We start from the raw sequence: 27,562 nt of genomic DNA on the forward strand, positions 1-27,562 counted from the left end.
TGGATTTAAAAGAAATAATTATGCCAATGAGCTCAGGTTTTTACCCTCTTACAATTCCTTCCAGCTAGACCTTCAGCCTTTCCAAAGTGATGACAAAGTGTGCATAAAAGGGGCAACAGGGATCACTATAAAGGCTTAGCTCACAACAGACAAACTAAACAGACTATAAATAGATTTATAGCTCCTGGTATTGAAAGGTGGTCTTTCACTTCAGCGCACAGTGAATGCCATCCCATGTAGATACACCAATGACACAATATTTCATAAGCCCAGATTTTGACAATTAATTTAATTTAGTTTCAAAAGGAGCCAATGACACATCTGATGTCACAATACATGGTTATATCCCTTCAACAGAAACACAGTGAGAAACTTTAAATACACTAGAACTGTGGAAACAGACAAATAAAAACAGAAGGACAAGCTGAGTAGCTACACGAGTAACAAGAAGGAATAAAGTCTTTATGCATAAAGAAAACTATTGCTAACAAACCACAGAAAATGAGGACTAAAATGCATACCAAGAACTCCCATAACTGTCTCTTGTAGTTTAGGGACTGTGAAAAGCAAACCCATCCAAATTTCTGGACACAAGGAACATAAGTACAGGGAAAAGTAGGAGAGGCAATGTCATAAGAAATGTGGGCACCAATGACACTGCCAGTGGAAAGAAAACTGGACAGTACCAAAAGTGACTACCGAGCTCTGGGGGCAGACATGAAAAGCATGAAGGACCAGGCTGTGTCCTCCTTAATCCTGACAGTGAAGGTGTGGTGGGTTTAGTGCTCGCTAAATTGCCAGTGGATCCACTGGAATTATTTATGCATTTCTGCTGTGAGATAGGATTAGGATGAAGGCCAAAGCAGGCTCAAACTTTGAAGAGTATAAAGAAGAACTTTATTAACAGAAACTAAAAGAAAACATAAGAATCAGAATAAAACCTTCAGAACACTTCTTCCCCCGCACCCTCTTTTCTTTCACACTGACAATACAGACAAATCAGCCAATTCACCATCTCTAATATAGTCTTTCTCCAATCCACTTAAGGAGAGCAGTCTCTCTCTTCACTTTATGGAGTCTTCTCCCCAAGAGACATTTTTCTCATGGCTTCAATTTCCACAAATAGCAGTCACCCAGTAAATCTGCAATTGTGAAATTCCTCCCATTTTTTCAGCCACGTCAACTGATGGTGCATATGTTAAGGATAGAGCAGGTCAAGAAAAGGCTCTCTTAATGTAACCCTTCTCCCCTGGGGTGAAGGGCATCACATTTTCTCTCTCTCTCTCTCCCTCTCCCTGTTCAAACTTCTCATGCGATCACAGTTACTTCAAAATCTGCTTACTTCAGCACAAATGCCTTTGCTCACATCTACATTATGAAAGCTCTACAACCCCAGAGGCCTTCCAAGAGTTACAGGGAAACAAGAGAATCTCATGTATCAATCATATCTTCTCCACAGCTTACAAGACAATTTCAGTCCAAGATATCTTCTTGTCCCTGCCCATCAAGGACCTAACTCTTCCATCTTAACCTAACTTTGATGTCTCCGAGGTGTCTCTAAGCTTTACCTCTGTCTTTTTCTGTCACTCAAGAGACACGATGGAAGGTCTGCAAGTCTCATCTGTGCAATGAAAGACTTCACATCTTGCCCAAGGTCTGCAGATGATCATGCAGATGGACCCTGCCAGGTCATGGCTGGGAGCTGCTTACGGCATAAAGTCCCTTGGCAGCCACCTGGTGGGGAGACTATGATCTCAGCAGCCAGGTTAGCACACAGGGGAGCATCTGCGGGTTGACGGCTCCCCCTCCCTCTGCCCGGTAGTTTCTGGTGAGACTCAGCAGCAGCATCATCAGAGCAGGGGGGGGCCCAGCCAGAATGGGGCTGGCTCAGTGTGGCCCCCTCCAACCCCCTTGGCTGGCTTCATTACCTTCACTCACGCAGAAGAATGAAAGAAAGAGAACTCTCCGGAGTTTGTTCATCTTTACATGTGTGTTCACAAAGGAGCATTAACTTTTTCATTGGCGTAACAATCTGTCAATATTAAAAATCAGACACTGATTGGTTTTAAAGATCTAAAGGAAGCTGCCAAGGTCCTTACAGGAAATTAATTCCATAACTAGTTCCTTTCCTTTCTTACCAAAAAAAACCAAATTACTATTAACCCACAGAAGGGAAAAGGTGCAAGGACAGCACTGACAATACAGGCTGCTAAGTAGCTGCAGAACCAGTGTTAGCCACAGGGGTCTGGACTCTACAACCATGGGACTCTTTTTGCAGACCACTGTCTGCTTAAAAGATAGGAAATCCCTTCCTAAGCAGGGTAAAAGTAGTTTTGCCAGTAAGATGACTGATCTTATTAGAAGGGCTTTAAACAAGAAATTACACAGGACTGAGAGGGTGATCCACAGTCCTGAGGAAGCAATGAAGGAGTCTGCTAAGGAAAGGGCATGGTAAGATGGGAAGGAATCAATCACAAAGAAAACAAAACAGTAGGTGCAGGTGGGTAAGAAGGCTCCTACAAAAGCACCAATGTGAGAAATGTCCTCAAATCCTTTCCAGGACCTCAACATGCTGGGATGTATGCAGTGTGGGCGATAAACATGGTGAGTCTGGTGTCTGTGTGCAGCTGCAGGGCCAGAATGTTGACAGGATCACAGAGCTATGGACTGAACTAGTCTGAAGTCTCCTGGGGAAAAGTAGCCCAGGAAGTCAAATAGAGGAAGTTGCCCTTTACATGAGAGAGCAGCTGGAGTGCATAGAGCACAGCCTCAGGATGGATGAGGAGTGACAGAGAAGGAGCAACCTCATGGGTTAGGATTAAAGAGGGAACAGGCTCCTTTTCCCACAGAAAGCTAAGCAGCTTGGCTTCAGTTATTGCCATTTTGTGCATCAAAATCACACCAAGTATCACAGTATTTGATTACAGAATATTTTAAAATGGAAGAAGGGGAGAGAATCAGAGCTTTTGCCATTTTTCCTCTTTTCTCTTTTTTTTTTAAGGAAGCAACAATCCTCCTCTGAATAAGTACCTAAATCTTGAGCATATAATAATTTTTAAGACAGAAAATCTGTCTAAATCAGTTTTACTTAGAAACTTCTATTTTTGTAAATACCAGCACTAAACTATAGAGCTGTCAATGATCTTCAACGCATTTACACTGCTCGTGACTGCAGTTTTTCAGTAATTTTCCAGAGCTGCATTTATCTTTCCATCTACACATATTTTCAGCACTTTCAACCAGAGAGACAACTTCTGAGTATTTTTCTGCCTTTACATTTGTTTATCAATAACAAAATTCCAATACAGTCACTTCCTTATTTATTTCAACTTTGGAGATACACTTTTTCACAGAGCATTATTTAATTCTGCCTGGAAAAGAACACCTCATTACAATATTTGCTTACATTATGGTACTGAACACACTGAACATATTCCTTACACTCATGAATGAGACAACCATGGTTTTCAAATAGCTCTTTTTCTAGCAACACATTTTTTTAAAACAATGAAATATTTTTACATTAGAGAGTCATAAAACTTAATTCACTTGCTCTACAGATGAAACAGGAGCAAAAAACAAGTGGGACTGCAACATGGTCTTTGTATCATTTGTACTAACTTAGTAAGGACTAAGCATTTAAATTACACCAAATAATTTAAAAGCCTGGATACGATGGAAAAAATAACTACAGTAATTTCAGGACTATAAGACGCACCGGACTATAAGGCACACTTTTTTTGCCGCGAGGATACATGTGCAACAAAGTAACAAATTAATAATGGAATCACGCAATCACTAGGTTTACTGGCAGGTGCTCAATTTGCAAATATTTTTCACAGATTGGCGTAGCCTTTAAACGCAGCCCCAGGCACCCTCCCTGTGCTGTGGACCCGGGCTCTCCCACCTGCACCCAGCGCTGGCTGGTGCGCCTTGGCTCGCGCCTTTTCCTCTTGCGGCCAGCCACCGTGGCCGCCGCCTTTCCCCCTCACAGCCAGGCTGCCACCCCCCCTCACAGCTCACACTTCTGGGTTGACAAATTTCCAAACTTTGTCCATATATAAGGCACACCAGATCCTAAAGTGCACTTTCGGATTTTGATCAAAATTTTAGGCTTTAAGGTGCACCTTACAGTTGTGAAATTACAGTAGTTTCACGAATACAAGCCGCACGGATTATAAGCCGCACCCCCGGTGCCTCGACAATGTTGCTGTCTTTGTCAATAGATAAGCCGCACCCCAAATATTAGCCGCACTTTCGTTCGTCGCGAGAATCCGTGCGCAGCTTTCACAAATTGGCCAATTAGTAACAGGATCGCGGCATAGCGGGCTTTACTGGCTCGGGGCGGGGCCAGGCAGGCTCGGCCCGCTCATGGTTGCCGACGGGGCCGGGTGGCCCAGCTCAGCGCCACGGCTCGGCGGGGCTGGTCGGGTGGTGCTGCCGCCGCCGCCAGGCTCGCTGCCCGCCCCGCGCCGCATTCGCTCGCCCGGCCGGCGGGCTGCTGCCGCCGCCGCCGCCAGGTTCGCCGCCCGCCCCGCGCCGCGTTCGCTCACCCCGCGCTGCGTTCGCTCGCCCCGCGCCGCGTTCACTCGCCCGGCCGGCAGGGCTGCCGCCGCCGCCAGCCTCGCCGGTCGCCCCCTCCCGTCTGCACCGCCACCGCGTTTCCTCGCCCTGGCCGGCACTGCAGGCCCCTGCACCGCCAGGCTCCCCCACGCTGCTGGCCCCGATTCTGCTGGGCTTCCCCCGCTGCCAGGCAGCCCCACCCGTCGGCCTTCCTGCTTCTGCCATGCTCCCCTGCACTGCTAGCCCCAGTTCTCCCGGGCTCCCCCGCCCTGCTGGCCCGGGCTCTGCCGCCCCCCCTGCCCCGCCCTGCTGGCTCAGGTTCTGCCGCCCGCCCCCCACACTGCTGGCCCCGCCTCTGCCAGGCTTTCCCACCTCTGCCAGGGCCGGCCGGGCTCCAGTTTGGCTTGGGGCTGCCGCGGGCTCTCACTTCCGTGTTGGCAGCTTTTAGAATTTTGTTAATGTATTAGCCGCCCCAGAATATTGGCCGCACTTCCGGGTTTCCACCAAAATTTTGGTCAAATTGGTGCGGCTTGTATTCGTGAAATTACTGTACTGTATTTTTATGCACCAAACCAGTGTAGTTATGTATATTTATGTTAATTGATTCCCAACACTGAAGAGCGCATTACACAACTTAGAGAGAGTTCTTGAGAAAAAAATCATTGCACCCTTCTTTTGGAGGCAACCTTGCAATTTATCCAGTTCTATTTCCTCACAGTTTGTTCAGTTTCCCAGGTTTTCACTGCTCAATAGCAAAGACACAGGTTATAGAACTTGCTCTGTAATTGATTACTCTACATTACTCATTTAACTGACTTCAGGACCTTCCTGACACAAATGATCTCCTTGAATTCCATATTCTGTAGTGCAATGCTAGAAACATCTAAATATCATAGGTGATTATGAAAATTAATTCCTCATACAATAGTTCTTATTGATGCAAATAAAAACACCAGTAACATGACTTTCGAAGCATTTGGACTCCTACACTGAGCCTGGCTTAATTTTCCTATGGCAAGGCTAGGCTAGGATATTTCAGTCGGAAGGGACCTACAAGAATCATGAAGTTAAACTGCCAATCAATTCAGAGCTAGCAAAAAATTAAAGCATGTTTTGGAGGTCATTGTCCAAATGACAGCTGAACACTGACAGGCTTGACATCTGAGAAACCTGTTCCAGTGTTCAAACACTCTCTCAATGAAGAAATGCATCCTAACATCAAGCTGTGAGCCCTTCCCATGTGTCCTGTCACTGAATCCCAGGGAGGAGATCAGCACATCCCTCTCCACTTCCCCTCCCCAGGAAGCTGCGGAGAGAGTAGTGAGGTCACCCCTCAGCCTCCTTTCCTCCAAACTGGACAAACCCAGACTGCCCAGATGCCCCTCACTGGACAGCCCTTCCAGTAGCTCCACTGCTCCTCTGGGTGAATCCCAGTGCCTTCACATCCCTCCTAGATTGTGAGGCCCAGAACTGCTCTCAGTGCTCTAGTGCCTTGCCAACACTCAATACAGAAGACAATCTGTTGACTGTCTGGTTGTGCTGTGTTTGATGCATCCCAGGATGACACCTGTCACCCTGCTGACAGATGTGGAGCCTACTGGTCACCAACACCCCAAGTCCCTTTCTGCAGGGCTGCTCTCCAGCCACTCCACTCCCAATTTAGACTTTTAAATATTCCTATCTACAAAGCAACTGCTGCCAATGAACTAGAATAGCTTTGACTGTTAGTTCTGTCTCTGAAAGCATACTTGGAAATATAGTGGGTCACCAGCCTTATCATCACTCAGCAAATCAAGAGATATGAAAACAGTCATCTCATTTAACATAGGCTTTACAAAACCAAAATCACAAAGACAGACAGAAACAAGACAGATCTTCACATTCAATCTAAAACGTCTTTTCTCCTTAATTTCTTGCAAGATTGTTACATGAATGTGTTTCTTCAACAAAATCACTTATTTCTTTCTCCACTCAAGCAGTTTCTGAGATGAGGATAAGAAGTTTCTCCCAATAATTACGTAACAAATTAATGATTGCAAATAAATAATAGTTTTCTGTTGGGGAAAAAAAGCCCAAAACTATTTGCTTATATTTAAAGAGTTCAAATTTACAGAACACCACATCTAATCTTCTGAGTTAAGAATTAGTTCACCAAAGCTATCAGCTTAATCTTAAGTAACATAGCATAACAATAGTAAAAATGAATGTTCTGTCTTTTGAACTGCTGTCAGATATTGCCAGGGTGAGCTATTAAGCACCTCTAGCTAATTCTCTGTCCTGTGCATGCTGGTCTGTGAGGAGAGCACAGTCCTGGGGCTGCATGTCTGTGTTAACAAGAAACAGTATGTCCAAGTTGGTCCCACATTCTACAAGAAGTCACCATGATCTCTTTGCACTCCCTGGGGTTTCCTGCTCGACAAGCTTTATTTTACACAGAAGAAACAACCCTACCCCTCCTTCCAAGCAAAAGCACTGGTAGTAGATGCACGTTGAAACACAGAGCAAAGCATTAATTTTAAATCTATGTGGCCTGCTCATCTCTGTGAGTAACACAGACCAGTTCAGCCAGTGATACTTGTTTTGTCTTAACAATATGAGATTTTCAGCCAAAACCAAGCTTAAAAAACATCCTACTAGAAGTATCCCTCATTGCAGCAACTACAGGCAACACATGCTACCAGGAAATGTAGTTGCATAATAACAATTTTAAAGGCATCTCAGAATGAATGCACCAGCTACCTAATAAGAATTTTCTGACCTCTTGGCAATTACAAAGAACAGTAGGACAATAATTAGATTTAATAAAAGCCTTTTTAACAGCTTCCTTATTTATCACAGATGTGAGCTTATGGTGCTATGAAACTTCAGTATGTACGACAGAAGTCACATCAATTCTGAAGTCTTAAATCACTTGAGTTTCAGGGAAAACATTCTTCCAGCAGAAGCAATGTGGTATAATGATAGGTGTACACTTAATATTTCTAGGCTCCTCTAAATCATAACGTTTTCAGGGAACACAAGCCTAAAGAAATCTGGTGCAGTATTTTTTATGCTGCTATAGCAGTATAAAATGAAATTATGACATTGAATACTTAGAATCAGTGTATTTTTCCTTTACTATTTATTTCAGAGCCACTATGTCACATAAGAGCACCGTAACTTGTTTTCTACATTCTACCAGTAATGAATAAGACTACAATAAACACTTGTAGTTAATATATTTACCCAAAATTAAAATTCAGTATGAACATCCCAAAGCTACAATGGCTCTGTTCCAAGTTGCAGTATTTCCTCATATATGAGCAACTGTTTTACACTTCAATATCTAACACCAAAATTAGCTACAAAATCAGATGCTAAATTTTATTAATGCATTTCAACCTTTTATAAAAGCTGCAATGAACTGAGTAAATCATTGCTTCATGTAAACATTATTTCCCTATTTATAGAGCAGTAAGTAATGCTTAATCAAAAAATTCAAGGATGAAAATATTTGAAACTCCCACAGACACACCGAACTACACTTAATAGAGATGCACAAAAATAACTGTGCAAACAGTAAACTTAAGTGGAAGCAGTTACTGGTCCAACCAAGTGAGATTCAAAATGCAATGAAATATTACACTCGATGCTAACAGTTGTCCTACAGTCTCCATTTTGTATTCTTAATACATTATTCATTGAATTATTTCAGAAGACTTGTGACTTCTTCAGTGAAACCATGCTTTTTCCATCTGGTACAAATTTTGGCTTGATGTGCTTTTCTATAGCAGCAACATCAACATGCCACATCCTAACCACCTTGTTACTCAGCATCACTGATTAGCACAGCCCTGTAAACTCAGACTTGTATACACTCTTGGACCCTTATTTTGGACTGCTGTTTTAAGATGTTTACACTGTTTTTTTTTCTCAATATCACACATCTAGATCATTTCACAGAGCTGTCCATTTCATTATAGAAAAAAATATTATAAGGTTTTGGTTTATATTTTGTTCCAAAGACTGCTGCATGCCCTATGACTCCAATGCCCCAGTTCTGCAACATGCTCTGCATTCCCAGTACACATAGTTTGTGGAGCATTTTAACAAAGTTTTCTAATCTAGAAGAGACTATCATACCCAATCTGTCCATAGAGTTCCAAAAACTGAAGCATGTCCCATTAAAGAGGCACTGGACTAGTTCAGCTTGCTGACTTCATCATCTCTCAGCCTGTTATCTCTTACCATAAAAATGTAACAATGAATGACTGGGAAAAAATGGGCAGAAAACTATAATTCAAATGACTAACATCAACCAGACTGCCTGACACCTGGAGCTTCCATGCCCAAGAAAAACCAACCAGACTGCGTTTGTGATTCCTATGGTAATCACTGGTGCAGAAAGGGGCAGGTATGCATGACTGACTTGGGTAAGGGTTAGAACAAACAAAATAAATCAGTCGTTTCTGATTGATCCATCAGGCAGACACTGGTAGCCACAAGGCAGTGCAACCCAGCCCAAGGTAGAAGGCTCAGTGGTGCTCCCTCTGCAACACAACTGTTCCACTGCTTCCCTTCATGCACAAGCAGAAGCAGTGCTAGCAGATGGTTCCCCAGAACAGTTTCTAGGACACAATCTCAGACATTTTCACCTTTCCCCAGATCTGCACAGCACAATGAAGCTCCTGCATTCCTTCAGAAACCAGTTCCCTTTTCCCCACTAAAAACTATACAAAAATTCCCTCCACATGTTCTACCCATTGCACAAACACTGACAAAACCCGTAACTAACCAGTATTATTATTCAGTCCTTAAGGCTTACTGTTCTTTCCAATGGTCCTCCTAGTGTTTTCACCAAGAGATGAAAACACCTGTAAACCTTGCATTAGGGTGTCATTGATTCTAAGTGACTGCCCACTTTGTTGATGCAAAGTAGCACACAGAGAGAAATTCAAGCTTACCTCAGCATACTTCCTGATTCCAGAAAATCATTAACATCATCTTCTACTGTACAAACTTCACCAGCCTTTACCCTTATCAGTTAACATCCTCTACCATGTGTGTTTAGGCCAGAGCTTAATATCATTTTTAATAACTCAACCAGAAAACTGCAATTCTTTTCAGAAGCTGAAGAACCAGTTGTACCTCTTTCACTAGCAGCTCTAACAAACCTACTCTCTCATCAGAAAGCAGCTTTGCTATTCCAAGACAAAGCTGAAAAAGTCATGACATTTCAAAATCACTACTCTTGCAAAACAGAGACATTTGTCAGACACTACTCTGTGGTTATGGTTCTTGGTTATGCCCTCCCACTATCTTGGTAAGCAGTTTCTTCTCTTGTTTTCAGTAATTCTTGAAATCCTGAAAAACTGAACCAGTTTGTACATTAACAAAAGTAATATATCCTAGTAGCACATAATCTGAGTAACCTTAGCTTACTGAATAAAGAATACTCTGCAATAACAAAGCATTGCAATTTTAAGACTTCCCTAACTTTTCACTTCACCAGCGAACCAGTTTGACAACTTAAAACTCAGAAATACCATGAGTTGAAAAAAAATTCAAGTGGATCAGCTGACCCACAGCTGATAAACAACCATAGTAGCTTATGAAATGCATAAGTATTTGTAAACAGGAACAGGGCCTGGGATGCAGCAGGAGAAAAGCAATTACGCAACTTTTGGGAAAAAAACATTTTTATGGGCATCAGTGTTTGCAAAAAACAGACTTACAGTAATATTTTAGCAGAAATTAAATTAAGTAGGAATTATAATAAGAAAAACATTAGATAAAAGCCTGAAAGAGAAGGTCAAAGAAAACCACAGGAGGTAAGTGTCTTAAAAACAATTTATGTTTGCTGTCTATTTGAAGAAACATTGATTTAGTTAATCAAAACCACATCAAAACATCACAGCTGCTGACAGCCAAAACACTCCTTTATTCCAATGGGAAAGTTTGGTGTTTCTGGAATAGAGAATGACCAGGAAGAGAGGATAAAACAGGCTAAAAATAACATACTAAGATCCGAACAGCCTATTATTTTTCCATGATATGTTCTACATACAACAGTGTTAAGCAGCTACTTGACTATAAATCGAGTAATCAAATTAACTCATATACAGAAAACATGGAACTGGGTGAAATTAACATCCATTTTTATTTTTAAGTGTTTATGAACTTCAGTAAAAGAAAAAGAACGGTAGTTCATCAGTGCTAACTGAGCATAACTACCCTGCTGTTTTGTCCAAATTTGAGACAAATCTGGAAAGAAACAATCTCTCCCCACTGAGAGCTACATATAATTACACTACAATTACATATTACATATAACTACCCTATAATTACACTATAAGAGAACCAAGAACATTGATCATTTAGGCACTCATACAAAACCTTAAGTTGGATCTTGGAATTACACTTAGATACTGCCATTCAGTCAATTTTCACTAAAGGAACAAATGAAAATCTTAGAAGGACACATCAAAACAACTATTAGCAAGATATTTCAATACATAATAGAACAAAGGTTCTCTTTTTATCTCATAATTCCAGCACAATTGAACAGGAATCAAAATCCATGCAGACTGAACACATCATTCCCTACCAAAAAAAACATCTCTGCGTGCAAATGATTTATTTTCCTCATTTAGCTGAGGCTGACAAAGGTTTGATGTGTTTCACTGACAAGAACTGATGCTGATGCCACTGTAGCAACAATAATAATTCACAGGAAAGTAGGCTGCAGCTACAACAGGTGAGACCAGAGTCCATCTGAGCAATTTTAGTTTTCAAAAATATCCACTGAAGGAATAATACAAGAACTTAAAAGAATCACCATTTATATTTTATTAATTTTAAAAAGAGCATACCAAGCATACATGGTGACAATCAGCTCTGGCTTACTTAAGACACTAAATAAACTTTTACATTGTCATCAAGTAGCTCAAAAAAATTACCTTGTTTCATTGTAAGAGTTTTAGCAGGTTTGAAAAGGACAGTAATAAATACACAAAATCAAGTGAATCGTACCTTTCGCCACAGCTTCTTTATACTTTTCTTTGGCAGAATTTACTTCTTTTATTAGTTGCCTGTAGCTAGATTTAAGTTTCTCTAGTTCTGTCTTTGTGACCTTTAAGAAAATAGAAATATAAAAAGCATTAAAAAAACTTATTTTCAACACATTTTAAAAAAATTAGTAAAACAGAATTAACAGAATTCATTATACAAAACAAGGATGCTAAACTTTCCACTGGCTTGAGAAAATTTTAGCAGAATATTACATGGCGTAATTACACAGTGCAAATTACATGATGCAAATTACATGGTGCAAAATCAAATTAATAAATGCAAGGAATTAAGTAAGAGGCCCAAGACACAAATCCCCATTCACATCAATGTAATTAAAAATACATTTAGAAAATTCAGCTAATCATCAACAATATTCCATTTCAATTACAAGGCAAAAAAATCCATAAAAAAGATGCTTAACAGATCATACTAGCTTAAAATGTCCTACACATAGGAAGGAACTTCTTCAGCACCTAAAAAAAAGCAGAATTTTTAGATATTACACTGCATACAAATGACTAAGGAAGAGCAACCTAGCATGAAATAATCCACCCAAAAGAGTCTGGACTGCTACGAGCACTCATTAACAAAAGTTTACAGTGCACTGGTCCCATCAATGTCTAGAGTGAAATTAGAACAGGAAAAGAGATGGAATTGAGAAGTATCACACAAGAATTATCCTCTACTAGAAGAGCTTTTCCAGTGTTATCTGTCCACGGAAACTCATATGGAAGAAACTTTTCCATCTTTGCCTGGTCAGCTAGCAGGAAAGAAAATCTGTGTAGAAAATTATTAAAATTTAAACTAAGCATTCTATGTATCATCCAGTACACTTTTACAACAGCATGAACAAAAACAAAAAAAAATACACTTTTAATATTATTCAACATAGAGAATTGTAACCAATTTATCAAGCACAGATGAACAGAATACCTTGTACATCTCTGCTTCAATTTGTTGATGAACACCTACAAAACTCTTCTTAACTTGCTGCTTATCTTTGATCATCATTGTAAGCCTGTGCAAGGGCCCAGAATTAAGATCCTCTGCATGTGTCTTCATTATTTTGCTCAGCTGTTCTGTTTGCTGTACCACGAGCAACCAAGACTACAAAAAAGTCAGAACAGAAAAGCACTTATTTATTTCAGCTCACAAACAATGAATAAGAACTGTGAGAAAAGATACATCATTGTTTAAAAAATTCAGCAAAAGCGCTAATTTTAAACTTACCCAAATGCATTTGAAATCCTCCTGTAACAACAAAATCATACCTCAATCTTACTTATAAAATCATAAAAAAGCACAAGAGACAAAAACACAGCATTAATGCTCACCCTTCAGCACTGTCCTAGTATTTCTGAACACCAAAGAAAGCACTGCAGCTTTATTTTTTTTAAATACACCCCAAACACCCCTGAGAACCATGCTCCTACATCCTCTGTCCTCTAGTTTCCCCTCACAGTTGCTCTGCCCGAAGTGACTTCCACCTTTGTCTGAATACTTGACAGTAGTACTCCTTTGAGAGGTGATGGTTTAAGAGGATACCATTACATCAGCTGCTTCACACAGCAGCATCAGCCAGACCACCAGAACCAAAGCACAAACAGACACAACATTCATCTGTCACTGTAACCCAGCATCCTTCTGTACCCTTGCTTTAATAGCTTCATTGGACATTCTGTCAGTTTTCAGGACAGCTTAATGTGCTGTGTGTGGCTTCGAATACAGATACACATCTACAGGTAACACAGACACAAATGTCAAATTAAACTTCAAATAAAAGCCTTGGTTACCCTCAAGTTTGATGTCACACATTGGATTCCTTAAAGATAACTCCCCGACAATGACTGCTGTGCTGCAGCTAAGATTTCAGAGTGGCTACATGCCACAGAATTACAAGGTTTTGAAAGCAGCTATGATACCGGCATTTATCTTACTCTTGCTACAACAAAAATCAGCCCGAGATAAAAACTTCAGAAAATTAATTTGTTTGTTAGGTTAGGGGCTTCTTTATATCCTGTATACAAACACATTTACCTAATACTTCCATGTCTACATGACAATGATGCAACAGAAACTGGATTCTAGGGAACAAAACGAAAGACAATTGATTCTCCAATATATTTGATAATCTTCAACATTTCCTCCAGCATGTAAATATCCCACAGATTGGCAGAAAGCAATCTAGACTGCTTAAAGTGTGGTGTCACAAAACAAGGTCTAAAGCTTCACTGCAATGGCTGGAGACAATTTCAGAAGCCATACTGCAAAGTAGCATAGGATAAAAAAGCATTGAACACCTGTGTGAGAAGAATGGGCCTTTGTGGTTACAGAAAAGCTGATAAAAGTGCCCTTAGAGATGAAAATCTAGTTAAGAGTCATCCAAGGCTGATTTATTACTAATGAGACAACAACTTTTTAATCCTGAAAAATCACACCAAAAGCATTTATCAACAGTACAGGTATTCTAAGAAAATGGTTAGTTTAAAATTTACCAAATGAGCTTAAATAAGCCAGAAACATAGCAATTACTTCCCTTTCTACTAAAAAAAACCCTTCATATATCCCTGTTCTTCACATCACTCTTTCCATCAAGAAAATACAAAAGTGATGTTTCCATAGGGAAATAGCAGTAAAGCAGGATTTCTGTGTTTCATATGATTAGATTTTATTATTTTAAATTATGAGAAGGTAAAGCTTCAGTAATACAGATTTATATGGGAAAAAAAAGCTGGGTGGGAACAGGAGAAAAGGTAAAACATTTCCTTCCACAGAAAATGACCACAATCCAACAAATGCAATAAAACACATTATTGTTTGATTTGTTTGGTTTAACACTATTTTTCAGACATCTACACAAGAGCTGACTGAAAGCTCTTAAAAATACCTCTTTCCTAGCTTTACCAGTTGGTGCTACCATGCCTTTCCAGCAAGTTTCTTGTCTCCACGTGAAAAAAATACAAAAGACAGATTTTCCCAAGCACCATTTCTAAGTGCTCATTCTTACCATACACTTAGAGATCAAAACAAACAACCACAACAAAACCTGCAAAAAAATAAATAACTTGCTATTGGGTTTTAATGTCACAAAATGTCAAATAATAACACAATACCAAATACAGATATTTTGTATCTTAGAAGATGTAAGAAACTAGACTCATGTCCCATAACATTTGCATCATTCTTTGATTCTGTAAAAAAAAACAGGTAGAGAGAAAAAAGCATCACAACAGAGTAAAATAAATTAAAATGAGATTAGCAAATTTTTTAATCAATAATTCAGGCTTTTCAACTGCCAAAACCAGTAAGACAATATGTCACTACACAACTTCAAAATTCAAGGTGTCAGTGAAATCTTAAGGCAAGCCCATAAAAAGATCTGCCAGTCCATATGAATATTTTTGCTGTGACATAAAGGAAGTAGAAATCAGCAATGTGACTTAGGAAAAAATCACACCTCCTTAAGAAAAAAAAAAAAAAAGGGAATGAAAATTTTGCTGATGGACAACCTGAGTGCCTCTCTTCAAAACAAGATTTCAAAATGTGACATGCACACCTCTTTCCAAGCCAAAGAGAACTTAAGAATGGCTTAAGTCAGATCTCCGGAAATTTTTAATTTATCTGCACACAAGAAGTGCTCATGTTATTTACATGAACTGTTCCTAGACTGAGATACTTATGTGAAAGTTAATGGTTGTTTATACCTTATAACGCTAAAAACTCTGGGCCAATTAAAAAAAAGGGTAGTACTTCAATTTACAAGGCAAGAATTATTGTGGGGGAGGGAAGCAACAACAGAACACATTATATATAAACACTGCACAGTGCTGAAGCAGGCCAGCTATAGCAGCACTGCTTTCAAGCCACACACAGCCACTTTAACCCTGTATACATCCATCCTGCTGCACAAGGGGCAGTCCTGCTCTTAATGCTACACCACAGCCACTATCCAAGCAGCCACCCTAAAAGTCCATGACATAAAAATTGCTTTGTATAAAATTTAATCTGACCCAGAAAGGGTGTTTTCCTGCAGAGAGAAAATGAGGATTCACACCAGACTGAAGGCAGTGGGTAACCACTGCTACAGAGCAAAGTCCAAGAACTAAATAAGCCATCAAAACAGAATAGTCTTCTCCTGTCAGTACAGAATCTAGGTGTGGAGTAAAACATTCAAACAGGTGATGAAAGAAGTTTGTTTCATCATTACATTTACCTAGACTTGCTCTAAATCTGAAAACCAGTAATTTGGAGAACAAACAATCTTACCTTTTTTAAAAGTTAGCACAGTCATTTTAAACAGAATAGAAAATAACCTCACAATTATGAGAAACATTCTGAATTAGTGTTTTGTTCTTACAACATGTGCTGCAGTGTAACAGCTGGAATTCTAGGCTTTGCCTTTGCCTTTTTCTATTTCTGTCACAAATTCTATATAACATAAACAATAGCTCCTATCTTAAAAGAACGGCTTACTACGCTTACTATAGCATACTTGATTTTCAAAGCACTAAACAAAGCAGACAGCTCAACCTATTTATGTAAAATACTGAATTTTAAAAATTGGGATTGATTCTCATTCAGTTAATTTTTTCACAGCAAGACTAGAGTTTAACTTCTGCGTATTTCACTGAGAAACTAAAATAACAGATTTAAACACTTTGGCAACATTAACTCTCAAGAAACTGAATGGACAGGAATCCAACTCAACCCAAAATAACAAAAAATAAACACAGAACCCAGGGATATTCCAAATTCAAAATATTTCAGACTTACCTTGGACACGTTGCTGATATAATCCAATTGACAAGCACTCTCTTTATCTACTTGGTTACAAAGATTCTGTAAAGTGGATGCATATTCTTTATCACTTTTTACTCTCATTACCATAAATTTCTTCACTGTTTCCAGCAGCCGTAGTTCCCAGTCTTGCAGTTTTAATAAAGCATCATGAGAATACTTCAGGTCACCTCCAAACCCCATTTTTTAAGGCACTATATACCACACAGGGGAAAATACAGGCTCTTCAGCACATCTGAAAGGAGAACAGGACTGATAAAACAACTATCAAAAGAAAAACTTCTGATGGGACAAAGAGCAAATACTGATGCCTGAACTCTGAAATAAACTAATCATAAGATTAACTACATACATTTACCTCCTCAGTGTAAATTGAAAGGAGGCTCAGAGCACTGTTTTGAACACCAGACTCTGACTGGAAAATGTTTCAAACTTAGAACTGCACTGCAACTTTCATTTCTGAAAAAATGTCCCTCCCTAACTTAAAGTACAGTATGAAAGAAAACACAACAGCATCTAAGACAAATGCAGAAGACCAATCTACATATTTAACTACGTAAGTACAGCTAACAGTATCTCCAGAGAAGCCGCCAACTACACTTTTCTACTCCAGGTGACCTGAAACATTTGTTAGTCATGTTTACTATCCTAAGAGCACAGAAAAATCCAAATAAAACAGTAGCTCTCAGGCACTGCATTTACAGGAAATTGGTAGCTACTTAGAAATTAGCTTGCTCCTAAACCCAATATTAACAGGCCATTAAACCTGCAGATTCAGCCTTCCAAAAACCAGAAAATAACACAAAGCCCAACCATACACTGGTCCCTTTGTCAGAGCACTATACCCTAAGACAGTCCAGACTTACAAATTGACATAAAGTAAGATTGATAAACATGTAAGATATGCTGCCTAATGAAATCCTGTAGCAGAACCAAAGGTCAAAGGCACATTGGTAGAGTTAGCTCTGAAATACCTGCATCTGATGCTGATAAACACACAGCTACATTGTGGAAGAGCTGAAACCACACAAAGAAGTAATTCCTAAACACTCTTGCACAAGGTTTTGTAATGAGGGCTGAACCCTCTTTTCTGTGTAACCACCAATGACCTGTTTCTTATACTAACCAGCTTTGACTACGTAAGATAAACTTATATAAACTGCAACCCTCAACTCGACTGCATTGCAGCCACAGCCTATTCACTAATTCATGCACTACAGCAGTCTTGGCTCTTTTTAACACAGAAATACCAATTTCTTCACAGGTTTTGCACATTATCACTTGAATTAGAGGTGTTCTACAAACATTAACAGATTTATCTTCCTAGCAGTCCACTGAGGGAAGCAGCATTAATATTCTTATTTTACATTAAGAACTGAGACACACAAACTAACGTCAGCACTGTGGCAGCTCATACCAGTATGTACAAGGCTTAAAGACAGACTTTTCAGAGTGCCTAGCATTTTTAGCATGTTAGGTATTAAGAAAAAATAAATATGTTATTGGCTTCAGTTACCGCACACAATTTCTGAAGATTTTGCAAATCAGAACCTCAAGAAGCCTGTGAAATAAGCCTCATGTACTATGTGTTTATTCTTAGGAACACAAACCATGCTACATAACAAAAGAAGATCCAATAAAGGAAACTAGAACAGCGCCACATTACTATGTATCTGCACAATACAGAAAAGTCAAGGATGTATGAGTAACTTTAAACCTTTCATAAACTCTTTAATTTGAAGCTGTATATTTTAGTCAGAATTACTCCTGGTGGCTAGGAATTCAGTCATACACAGAAAAAGTAAATAGTTCATGTTGGGTATATTTATGAACTATGTCATTATTAGTAGCATTAATGAATTTACCTCCACAGTTAAAATTCAGGAATACTCTTGCAGAACTACAAATATTTTAGCAACATGAACCAAAGAAAAAAATACTAAAGCCCCTGACACAACTAAAGCTGCACTAGGGAATTTCTGATGCTCTTTAGATCTAAATCGACTTTTATGATTTTTCGTTTTTCTCCTACCCCATTTTAGCACATTACCAAACTCTCCTAGCACAATAGCCATAAGAAAAGATAGTATCCTTGTTTTCTTACATCCAGATTTAGAAGAGATGGGAACTGAATCTCACAGTGAAGTTTGGCCGTATGTATGAGTAAAGTAATGGCTTGCTCGCTTTTACCCTAGCCTATGCTTCTTACTGAGAGGTAGTATGGCAAGGGAAGGAGGAAATATTCTCAGCATGTGATATTTCAGTCTTTTTCTAGTGACTTACAAAGGAGTCATAAGATGACAAAAATCAATATCTCGCTCCAGCCTCATAAGCTGCTCTTCACAAAGCAGTAATCAGAGTTTTTTACTGTGAATGAGCAACCAGATCTCAAACTGTTCTAATTTGAGTTACCAAAGACAATTTAAAATTTCTCTCAACCACCAACACAGTGATGTAGTCAGATTCCAAACAAAGCAATTAAATTTTGTCAGCCTAACAATGAGAAACTTCAATGGTAGTCACATAATCCTTCAATATCGTAACACTCCCCTCAGGAAATAAAGCCAGTATTTCAGTTAGTGATGTTCCTAGATTCCAGCAGCAACTCTGAAAACCAGTTTCCACAACCAATGAACATTTAATTTAAAGACTGCAATCTGCCTGTGACACATGAAAGTGGTCATGCTCTGTCAGACACTGACTGAAATCAAATGAGCAAAGAGGAACAGAGTATGTACAATGCAAAACTTTCGTAAGTTGCTCTCCTATGCTTAAAACAGCTGTGCCTTCTGCTACATAATGCCATCAATTACATCCAAAGTAGTGACAGATAATAATGACGATCTTTACACGTCATTTGGAACTTGTGGTTTCACAGTACCAGTGACGAGGCAGGCAACTAAAAAACCAAAAACCTGAAAGTACATCTGGCCCTCAGTTAAATTCAGAATAGGAAAGCACATCATAGATCTGGATTCTCTCACTCTTCACATGCTTTCTATGAATTTAGATTATTCCTAAATCTGTATGGGCTCCAAATCATAGAGAATACAGAATGTCTTTTATTTTGCAAACACTTTCTACAAACATTAAAAATAAGTCAAAATCAGAAAAGAAAGAGGATTTGGATTCAGGAGACAAAATCAAGGCTTCTGTACCAAACTAAAAGCAATTTTACAATACATTATCAATTTGTAAGACAGTACATCTCAATTTCTCAATGTGAGGCTTACAGTAGTTATATTCCACTAAAATAAAGAAACAAATAATTCTTAGCACTCCATCCACACCTTAAACAAAAATTAGACAGTCAGACAATTTACATTTCTGTTAGTGTAGGATCTACTAGAATACACAAGACCACGAAACACAAAAGACATGCATTACCTACCATTTGTTTATACCAATCACATATTCATAAGATCATCTTTGTATGCATAGATATGATGTATACAACATAAACTAGCAAAACTAATCCTTCTGCAGAGTCTTTGCCAACAATAAATATCTGAAGTGGTAATACAAGTTAGTCCTAGATTATTTCAAAGCTCAAAGTGAAGCAGGTAGCTAATATTCAGGAAGGGTTTTCTGCAAAGCATAACTTAGCTCACATACCTTAAAAGTTTTCTTTCAGAAATGTCCTTTAAGTACAGTTTTCCTATATCAGCAGCTATTTCCTCTGATTTTCACCTACTGAAATAAACTTTTTTTTTTCTTTTCTGGAGACTCTGTGAAAGAAAAACATATCAAATTTCTTTTTACTATCTCAGCATTTTCAAATATGTTGCCAAACTCAGACTTAGGTAAGTTGCCCTGCGTTTTCTGACTATTACCAGAATCGAGCTGCTTTTTTATAAAAATATAGACAGTTCAACTAAAAGAAAAGAGCATATTTCTCAAATGATGGCTCGTAGTAGTATGCTATCACTTCATACACATCATTTTGAGTGAAGAAATAATTTTGCCTCTATACATGTAAGAGAATTTTTTTTTAAAATTCTTGGAATTTCTTATTACGAATGCATTGTAGCTGAAAAATTATGACAATTTTATTTATTTCTGAACCTTGCCCTTGATAAAACGAAAACAGAAACCCATTAACAAGAAAAACGAAAGCATCGAAGGCCAAAGTTTGTTATATGAAAATCAAGTTAGTACTAGAATTTTCATAAAAGTGGAAGAAAATAAGTGACAAGAGAAAGGAACCACTCAAGACACATACATTTCTATCTGGCTCTAACTAGTCTAATATCTAGAAAATTAACAGGTCAGGAAGTTAGGATGACTAGAACGACCAAGATTCCAAGTTGTAACTCTAGACTGCAATTTAGGTGAAGCAAACTGACACATAACGGTTTTGAAGATTTATATTAAGGGAAAAAAATAGTGAATTTTAAAAAATTATAAGGAACAAGCTTTGCACACAGCTTACAAGTGCAAGCTATACTGTATAATCTCTACACATGGACTCAGGATAAGCATTCACTCACAATCTCATGCTAGAACGTCCAACTTCAGATGAGACATTCCATAACAGTTTAGCAATGCCCTCATGGGAAAAAACACAAAAAGCAAAACTGAAAGAAAGACACAGTGTGTAGGGGTGAAGAAAGCAAAACTATTTCCAAAATCTCTGTTATTTAAAACAAAGTAGTGATCACAGACACATTTATAAAATCTTCCAAAGGGCAAGAAAGTCCATATTCAAGCAGGCACTATTTAGTATTCCTTTCTGGCTACTTAGTGACATTCAAGAAACAAAGAACTGCGTAATATAAATACAAAACTTCTATTCTCCATGACCAAAAAAAGAAAAGACTAAGTGATACTAGGATTCAGGGCACTGTAAAGGAACAGCAGCTATGCAAGGAGACACAAAAGGAGGAAAAAAGTGCAGGAGGTTGCAAGTGTTATAAAATTCATCACATTTCTAAAAAACAGACATAAAATCATTTGTTCCAAAGTTGCAAAACCCAAGGGAAAGTCTCCACTAGCAAAAACATACAAGTAGGAACAAAACGTTACCAGTAAAGTAAAGTTACAAGTTAAAGTAAATTAGGCTTCAGTCCTTCTAACACATATACAAACCAGACTGTCACTGGACAGGAACACAGGTCCTAGTCCCATTCAAATGGGACTTGTGAAAGTGGAACAAACATCAACACCAACATCTGGGCACGTGCCAGTTTCAAGCAGATGTTAAAGTAAGTGGAAAAATGAAGCCATTCAAAAAATTCCATTTATCAAATAAAACAACAGATTGGAGCCACTTCAACAGAAAAAAGTTCCATCTTCAACTCTCTGAACACAAACAAGACACACCTTTTCTTTCACTTTTTTTTTCTTTTTAAGGAACTACTCTATCACACATTTTGGGGTGCAGAATTTTGTTTGTCAGTATGAAAATTAAATGCAAACCCAACTTTTCTTTAGAATTCCAGTTACTATTGATGATGTTATGATACTACGGCATTTTTTTCATCACACAGGTCATTAGTAGAACTTAAAGCTGGTAATGCAAGTCCAATATGGGTCTGATTGATAGGCGTACACTAGCTAGTACATGGAAGCATAATAAAGGTTTCCAATGAATTGCACAGCCATCTGTCAGAGGCCAATAAAATCTCACAGAATTTCCACTGCTATTTCTGAGAATATATATATGCAGCAATTGAATATATAGCAGAAGCTGATAGTTTACAAACATCTTACTACCTCAATCCAATAATTCACTAGCTAATGGAGATATAAAAGACAAACTTATAAGAAGATAAAGACAGAACAGAAAACCTGTATGACCTGGTTTTTTTCTGAAATTACTACCAAGACAGTAAAGGCAAATCACCAAAACAGATCCTCTTCAGATTCAGGATATATAGGGCATTTTCTAAAAATGAAGCATCTGAGAAGCAATAAAAAATATCAAATCAACAGCAAAAATTCACCAGAGTCGGATGCTATTGAGCCAAAGCATTGAAGAATCAGCCATCAAATTTCCAAATTATTAATTCTGCAAAAACTTAGGTTTAAGGCAAGCCAAGCAAAGAAGAATCAAGACTGGAAAATAAATCAATTTTTCTTCAGATGTGACAAGGCAATCAGAAGAAGCACAACATAGTCCGACTCTGATACTACACAAGGTGGCTAAAACCATGCCCAAGAATCTGTAGACTAGAATAATTCAAAAAGAAAACAAAACAAAAAAATTCAGCTTTTGCAGTGCAAAACCATTTTTCACAATTTGAAGAATCCTGTGAAAGCATCAAGGATCCTCAGGATCATGGAAAAAGTGTTGGAAGTGGGAAATTTCTGCTGACATCTCTGACAGGAAACTACTAGAGAACTGAAGACCTTGCAGGGTAAGACTTTAAAAAAAAGATTGACAGGGGAGAGAGCTCAGAAGCCTCACCATCATCTGTGCCAGCTCTTGAGCTGCTCTTAAGAATGGTTACCTGCCTATATGTCATCACAGAAGCATCTGTGTTTTATACTAAATTATCATAATTAATCAAAACCCACAGGTAATTACTAAACTTGCCAAACCTTAGAACACTGAGTAGCAAGCACAGAAAACAGCAGATGAAGTCACATGTCAATAAATGCAATGTAATACACTGGTAGGAGTTATTTAATAACAGTACCAGAAAAAGTTGTAGCAGTATCTAATGCCTTCAAAAACATTTGTTCAGTGCTTTCAAGCAGTCAGGTTAGAAACCATCCAGGATATTAGACTATTTTTTTAATGAAGGGAAGGGAAAACATAGCATGTTCTTATGCTGCTGATGCATTAGTGGTATTCCTGTATGCTCAAGTTCTATCCCATGAAAAACATAAAGCACCAAAAAAGACAGATAATATTGATCATAGCATGGAGCACCTTACACACAGAAAAACAGAATTTTTAGCTCACAAAACAGGTAAGAATGACAGGTGTAAGATAGAAGTACACCAAAAGAAAAAATCATTATAGCAAGAAGTGATACGATATGTCAGATGCCTGAAGTGTTTTCAAGAAGAACTTGAGAACATCAAATTAAATTTTAAAAAACTTGTTTTCATGTCCTTCTTTGCCCAGTAAACAATTAAATGAGATAATTCAATGCCTAAAGACATTTCTGAGACCATGAAACAAAGAAGTACAGGATTATTATAAAAATTCATTTAAAAAACAGATCTGTAGAACAGCAAGAGTTCCATCTCAAGATGATACTAAACTGTAAAAGCGGAATAGGAACTATTACTCTACATTTGTGCCAACAGCCCCTGCTTATCTGACAGTAGCAAGAACTCAGCTACATATATTTGGTCATATACAAACATCCTCAAACAGTGAACTTCCATTCTCCCATCCCTGCACATGTAGGAAGACCACACTTTTCCTTAGCAGTTCCTCCTGCAGCTGTGATGTTATTAAAAATAAATGCAAATAAGAAACAGTGGGCTCCATCAAAGAACAGAATTTACACTTATCCGCAGTCTTAAAAAAAAAAAAAAAAAAGAAAAAGAAAAAAGAAAAACAGATAAAAGTCCAGAAACAGCTCTCAGATTTTCTGCCTAGAATCAGAAGACACATTTTTAATTTTTTCCAATCTTTCATTTTAAATCATTTTCTAAACCACTTCTATCCTATAAACACCCTGTAATTGGTCTCCATCTCACTTAAGAAGTCAGAAGCTGCAACAGTGGGGTACTGTAGGACCAACTAACTTTGACAAGAACAGAGAGATTACAGTAATTTCACGATTATAAGGCACACCATTTTGACTAAAGTTTTAGTCCGTACCCGGAAGTATGGCTTGTACTCTGGAGCGGCTTATATACGAACGATGTTCAGAAGTTTTCCAACCCAGAAGTAAGAGCCCGCAGCTGCCCCGAGCCGAGCCGGAGCCCACGCGGCCCCGGCAGCGAAGCGGCACCGCCGATCCAAGCCCATCATAGTTCTCTGTATTTTTTCAGCGTTTTCAGTCTTGTGCAGCTGCGCGGCTCCCCGGCCGCCCGCCTGCCCGGCCGCCCACGCAGGTACCCAGCTCCCAGCCTGCCCGCCCAGCTCTCCAGCCGCCCGCCTGCATGGCTGCCCGGCTTTCCGGTCGCTTGGCTCCCCACCTGCATGGTTCCCCGCCCACCCGCGTGGCGCCCGGCTCTCGGGTCACCCAGCTCTCGATCTGCCTGCCCACCCACACAGTTGTACGGCTGCCCAGGTGGATTCACTGGAAATGTCTGTAAAATGACCACACTATTGTTCATATATTTTTCCACTTGTTAATAAAACTTGCAGGATACACTGCCACAGCTATTGTCTGTATCTTTTTTCACTTGGAAATAATGTTTCCAAGGTTGGCATCTGACAGTAAACCCCGTGATCCCATTACTAATTGGCAACTTCCTGAAAGTTCGCTGTGAACGAAAGTGCGGCTTATAATCAGGTGCGGTTTATATACGGACAAAGACCTAAACGTTGCTGACACCCGGACATGCGGCTTATAATCAGGTCCAGCTTATAATCGTGAAATTACTGTAGTTCAAATTGCTTTCAAGCTCCTTACTCAAGTGCTCACCCTCTTCCTAACAACTTGACAATATATCCTTATTTGTTCATTATCTAAAAAATTAATGTTCTTTTTCCATAGAACTTCCTCCTCCCCCACCACACATTCATTTTGTCCAGCCTACAGACAGCCAGTGATCTTTCATACTCACTGACCTTTGCTTTGTTCCAGATCACATCTCCCATTTGCCAAGACTATTCTAAACAGTAGTCTTATTCTCCACCACACCTTCAGATGTTTGCTATTTCCCAAGGCCTGGTAACTTGTTCAGAACATTCTTTATCATCTCAGGCCCTCTGTGAAAGAATGGGCAAAGGGTAGAGCTGATATTTGGTAGTGAACCATGCAGTAACTGCTTTTTAGGTGCAGTTACTCAACCAGTTTTGTTTCCACCCAGTAGAAGTTTCTACCCCACAGTCACAGCTATTTAGCTATTTAGCAAGACTCAGGAGGCAGAAAAACAAGAAGGTCCAATCAGATACAAGTAAGGAAGAAAACAGCTAGTCTAGCTGACACAAGTCACATCCTGTCACTAATGGTTCAAGATTCTTTTGTTCTTTTGTTAACTCTGAAAAATTGACAAAATAAGCCACACACCCTTTTTTTGCTTTCAAATGGAAACACACCTAGCTTCTCGTTACCTTTCATGTGTTTACAAGGAAAAAAAACAAGTTTTCCTTCCTCTATTTTCCCAAGAATTACACTTTTCCTAAATTCAGCTCCAGGACTCAAGGAAAGTCAAAGAAACGCATGGCCTCAATAGAGAGTTCCTGACCAACAAATTTTCACTGAACTCTCAATTCTGCAGTGTTGCAACATGCATCTCAACACTAGATCCTAAAAGAAAAAACTATTAAGTAGGGTAAAGTTGCGAAAAGTGACTGTCACAGGGCAGGTACTGTGCACCTCCAGCCCTGCTAACCAATTCTACCAGCTGAAAAGAAGGACTTCCAGAATTACGAAGAAATACATTGTGTTAAAATGTCCAAATATTGGCCACAAATTGAAAACAGAATAAAAAATACATCAGTGACTCATGCTCAGTTAAAGAGTGTATTATATAGTATTAAAGAAACTTCTGAGCAAAAAAGAGCAGCTAAAGAATATTAAACTACTGCATTTTCAAGAGATTTCTTGTCTTAGATGACTAGTGAAGGTAGAAACAATGTCTAGAAAAAGTCAACACTGAAATTAAAAAGTACCTGTAGTAACCATCTTTACTTAAGAGTTATTCTAAGCACCATTAACTTGTTTCTCTGCTGGTTTCTTTTAGGTATTTAGATTTCAATTAGATACCAAGTTCTTCAGTCTGAAGGTAGGAAGCAGTCTTCCTTATTTGAAAAAATACCCCAAACCTCTGAAAGTAGCATTTCACATTTTGAGGAATACATGGTAACTTGGAATTAACACACATAAAATTGACATACAAACCCTCAGTACCAAGGCTGCTTATGTAAGTACAGTAATTTCATGACTATAAGGCGCACTCTAGTGACCAAAATTTTCCCCCAACCCAGAAGTGCGCCTTACAGTCCGGTGCGCCTTATATGACGTATAAAGTTGCGACATTTGCCAACCCAGAAGTGCGAGCCACAATGGGGGGGGAGGTGCCGCAGGAGCACCGAGTCACAAGGCGGGGCGTCACCGGCCGGCCCCCTCCACGCAGGCTGGGTGTCACCGGCCAGTCCCCTCCACGCAGGATGGGTGTCACCGGCCAGCCCCCTCCGCACAGGCTGGGCGTCACCAGCCAGCCCCCTGCTAGCCCCCTCCGTACAGGCTGGGCATCACCAGCCAACCCCATCCGCACGGGCTGGGTGTCACCAGCCAGCCCCCAGCCAGGCCCGCAGAGCGGGCTGGGCGGTGCCAGCCAGCCTTAGGCTGGCAGCAGCCGCACAGGGAGAGAGGGATCGGCCAGCCTCCAGCCAGCCCCCACAGTGCGCGCTGGGTGGCCCCGGTCAGGCACCAGCCAGCCCCCACCGCACAGGCTGGGCAGCACCAGCCAGCCTTAGGCCAGCAGCAGCCGCACAGGGAGAGAGGGACCAGCCAGCCTCCATCCAGCAGCAGTCGCACAGGGAGAGAGGGAGCGGCCAGGCCCCAGCCAGCCCCCGCAGTATGGGCTGGGCGGTGCCGGCCAGGCACTGGCCGGGCACCAGCCAGCCCCCACCACGCAGGCTTGGTGGCACCAGCCTGGCACCAGCCAGCCCCCCACCACGCGGGCTTGGCGGCACCAGCCTGGCACCAGCCAGCCCCCCACCAGCCCCCGCCGCGTGGGCCAGGCGGCACTGGCCAGCCCCCGGCCAGCAGCAGTCGCACAGGGAGAGAGGGAGTGGGCAGCCCCCGGCCAGCAGGAGCCGCGTGGGGAGAGGGAGCAGGCTGCGCCACGCCACCCAGAGCCGCGAATGGTCCCGAGCCGTGGCGGCCCCGAGCCATCCTGAACCGCAGCAACCCTGAGGTGTGAGCCGCGGCCCCCCCGAGCCCCACCTCGCCAGCCGGGGGCGGATGGGAGTGCCAGACCCTGCGTGCGGGGAGGGTGCTTCGGGCTGCGATTAAAGGTTACACCAATCTGTGAAAAATGTTTCCAAATAGAGCACATGCCAGTAAACTCC

General features: G+C 40.1%; 1 protein-coding gene across 5 annotated transcripts in view; it reads right to left on the reverse strand.

The window, feature by feature from the left end:
- FER (FER tyrosine kinase) overlaps positions 1 to 27,562 on the reverse strand; it is a 189,000-nt gene that overhangs the window by 151,010 nt on the left and 10,428 nt on the right. For 3 of the 5 annotated variants that reach the window (XM_033086516.1, XM_033086519.1, XM_033086520.1), the window contains exons 2-5: positions 20,026 to 20,138; positions 16,387 to 16,645; positions 12,547 to 12,720; positions 11,575 to 11,674 (exon numbers count right to left, since the gene is read on the reverse strand). In XM_033086516.1, coding sequence (XP_032942407.1) covers positions 11,575 to 11,674; positions 12,547 to 12,720; positions 16,387 to 16,593 — 481 coding nt within the window. In that variant the 5' untranslated portion in view covers positions 16,594 to 16,645; positions 20,026 to 20,138. Of the gene's footprint in view, positions 1 to 11,574; positions 11,675 to 12,546; positions 12,721 to 16,386; positions 16,646 to 20,025; positions 20,139 to 20,900; positions 22,023 to 27,562 lie in introns of those variants that run through there. The other 2 variants (XM_033086517.2, XM_033086518.1) reach the window with 2 other exon arrangements.

This window comes from Catharus ustulatus, assembly GCF_009819885.2.
Source record: "Catharus ustulatus isolate bCatUst1 chromosome Z unlocalized genomic scaffold, bCatUst1.pri.v2 scaffold_29_arrow_ctg1, whole genome shotgun sequence".
Taxonomy (NCBI): Eukaryota; Metazoa; Chordata; class Aves; order Passeriformes; family Turdidae; genus Catharus; species Catharus ustulatus.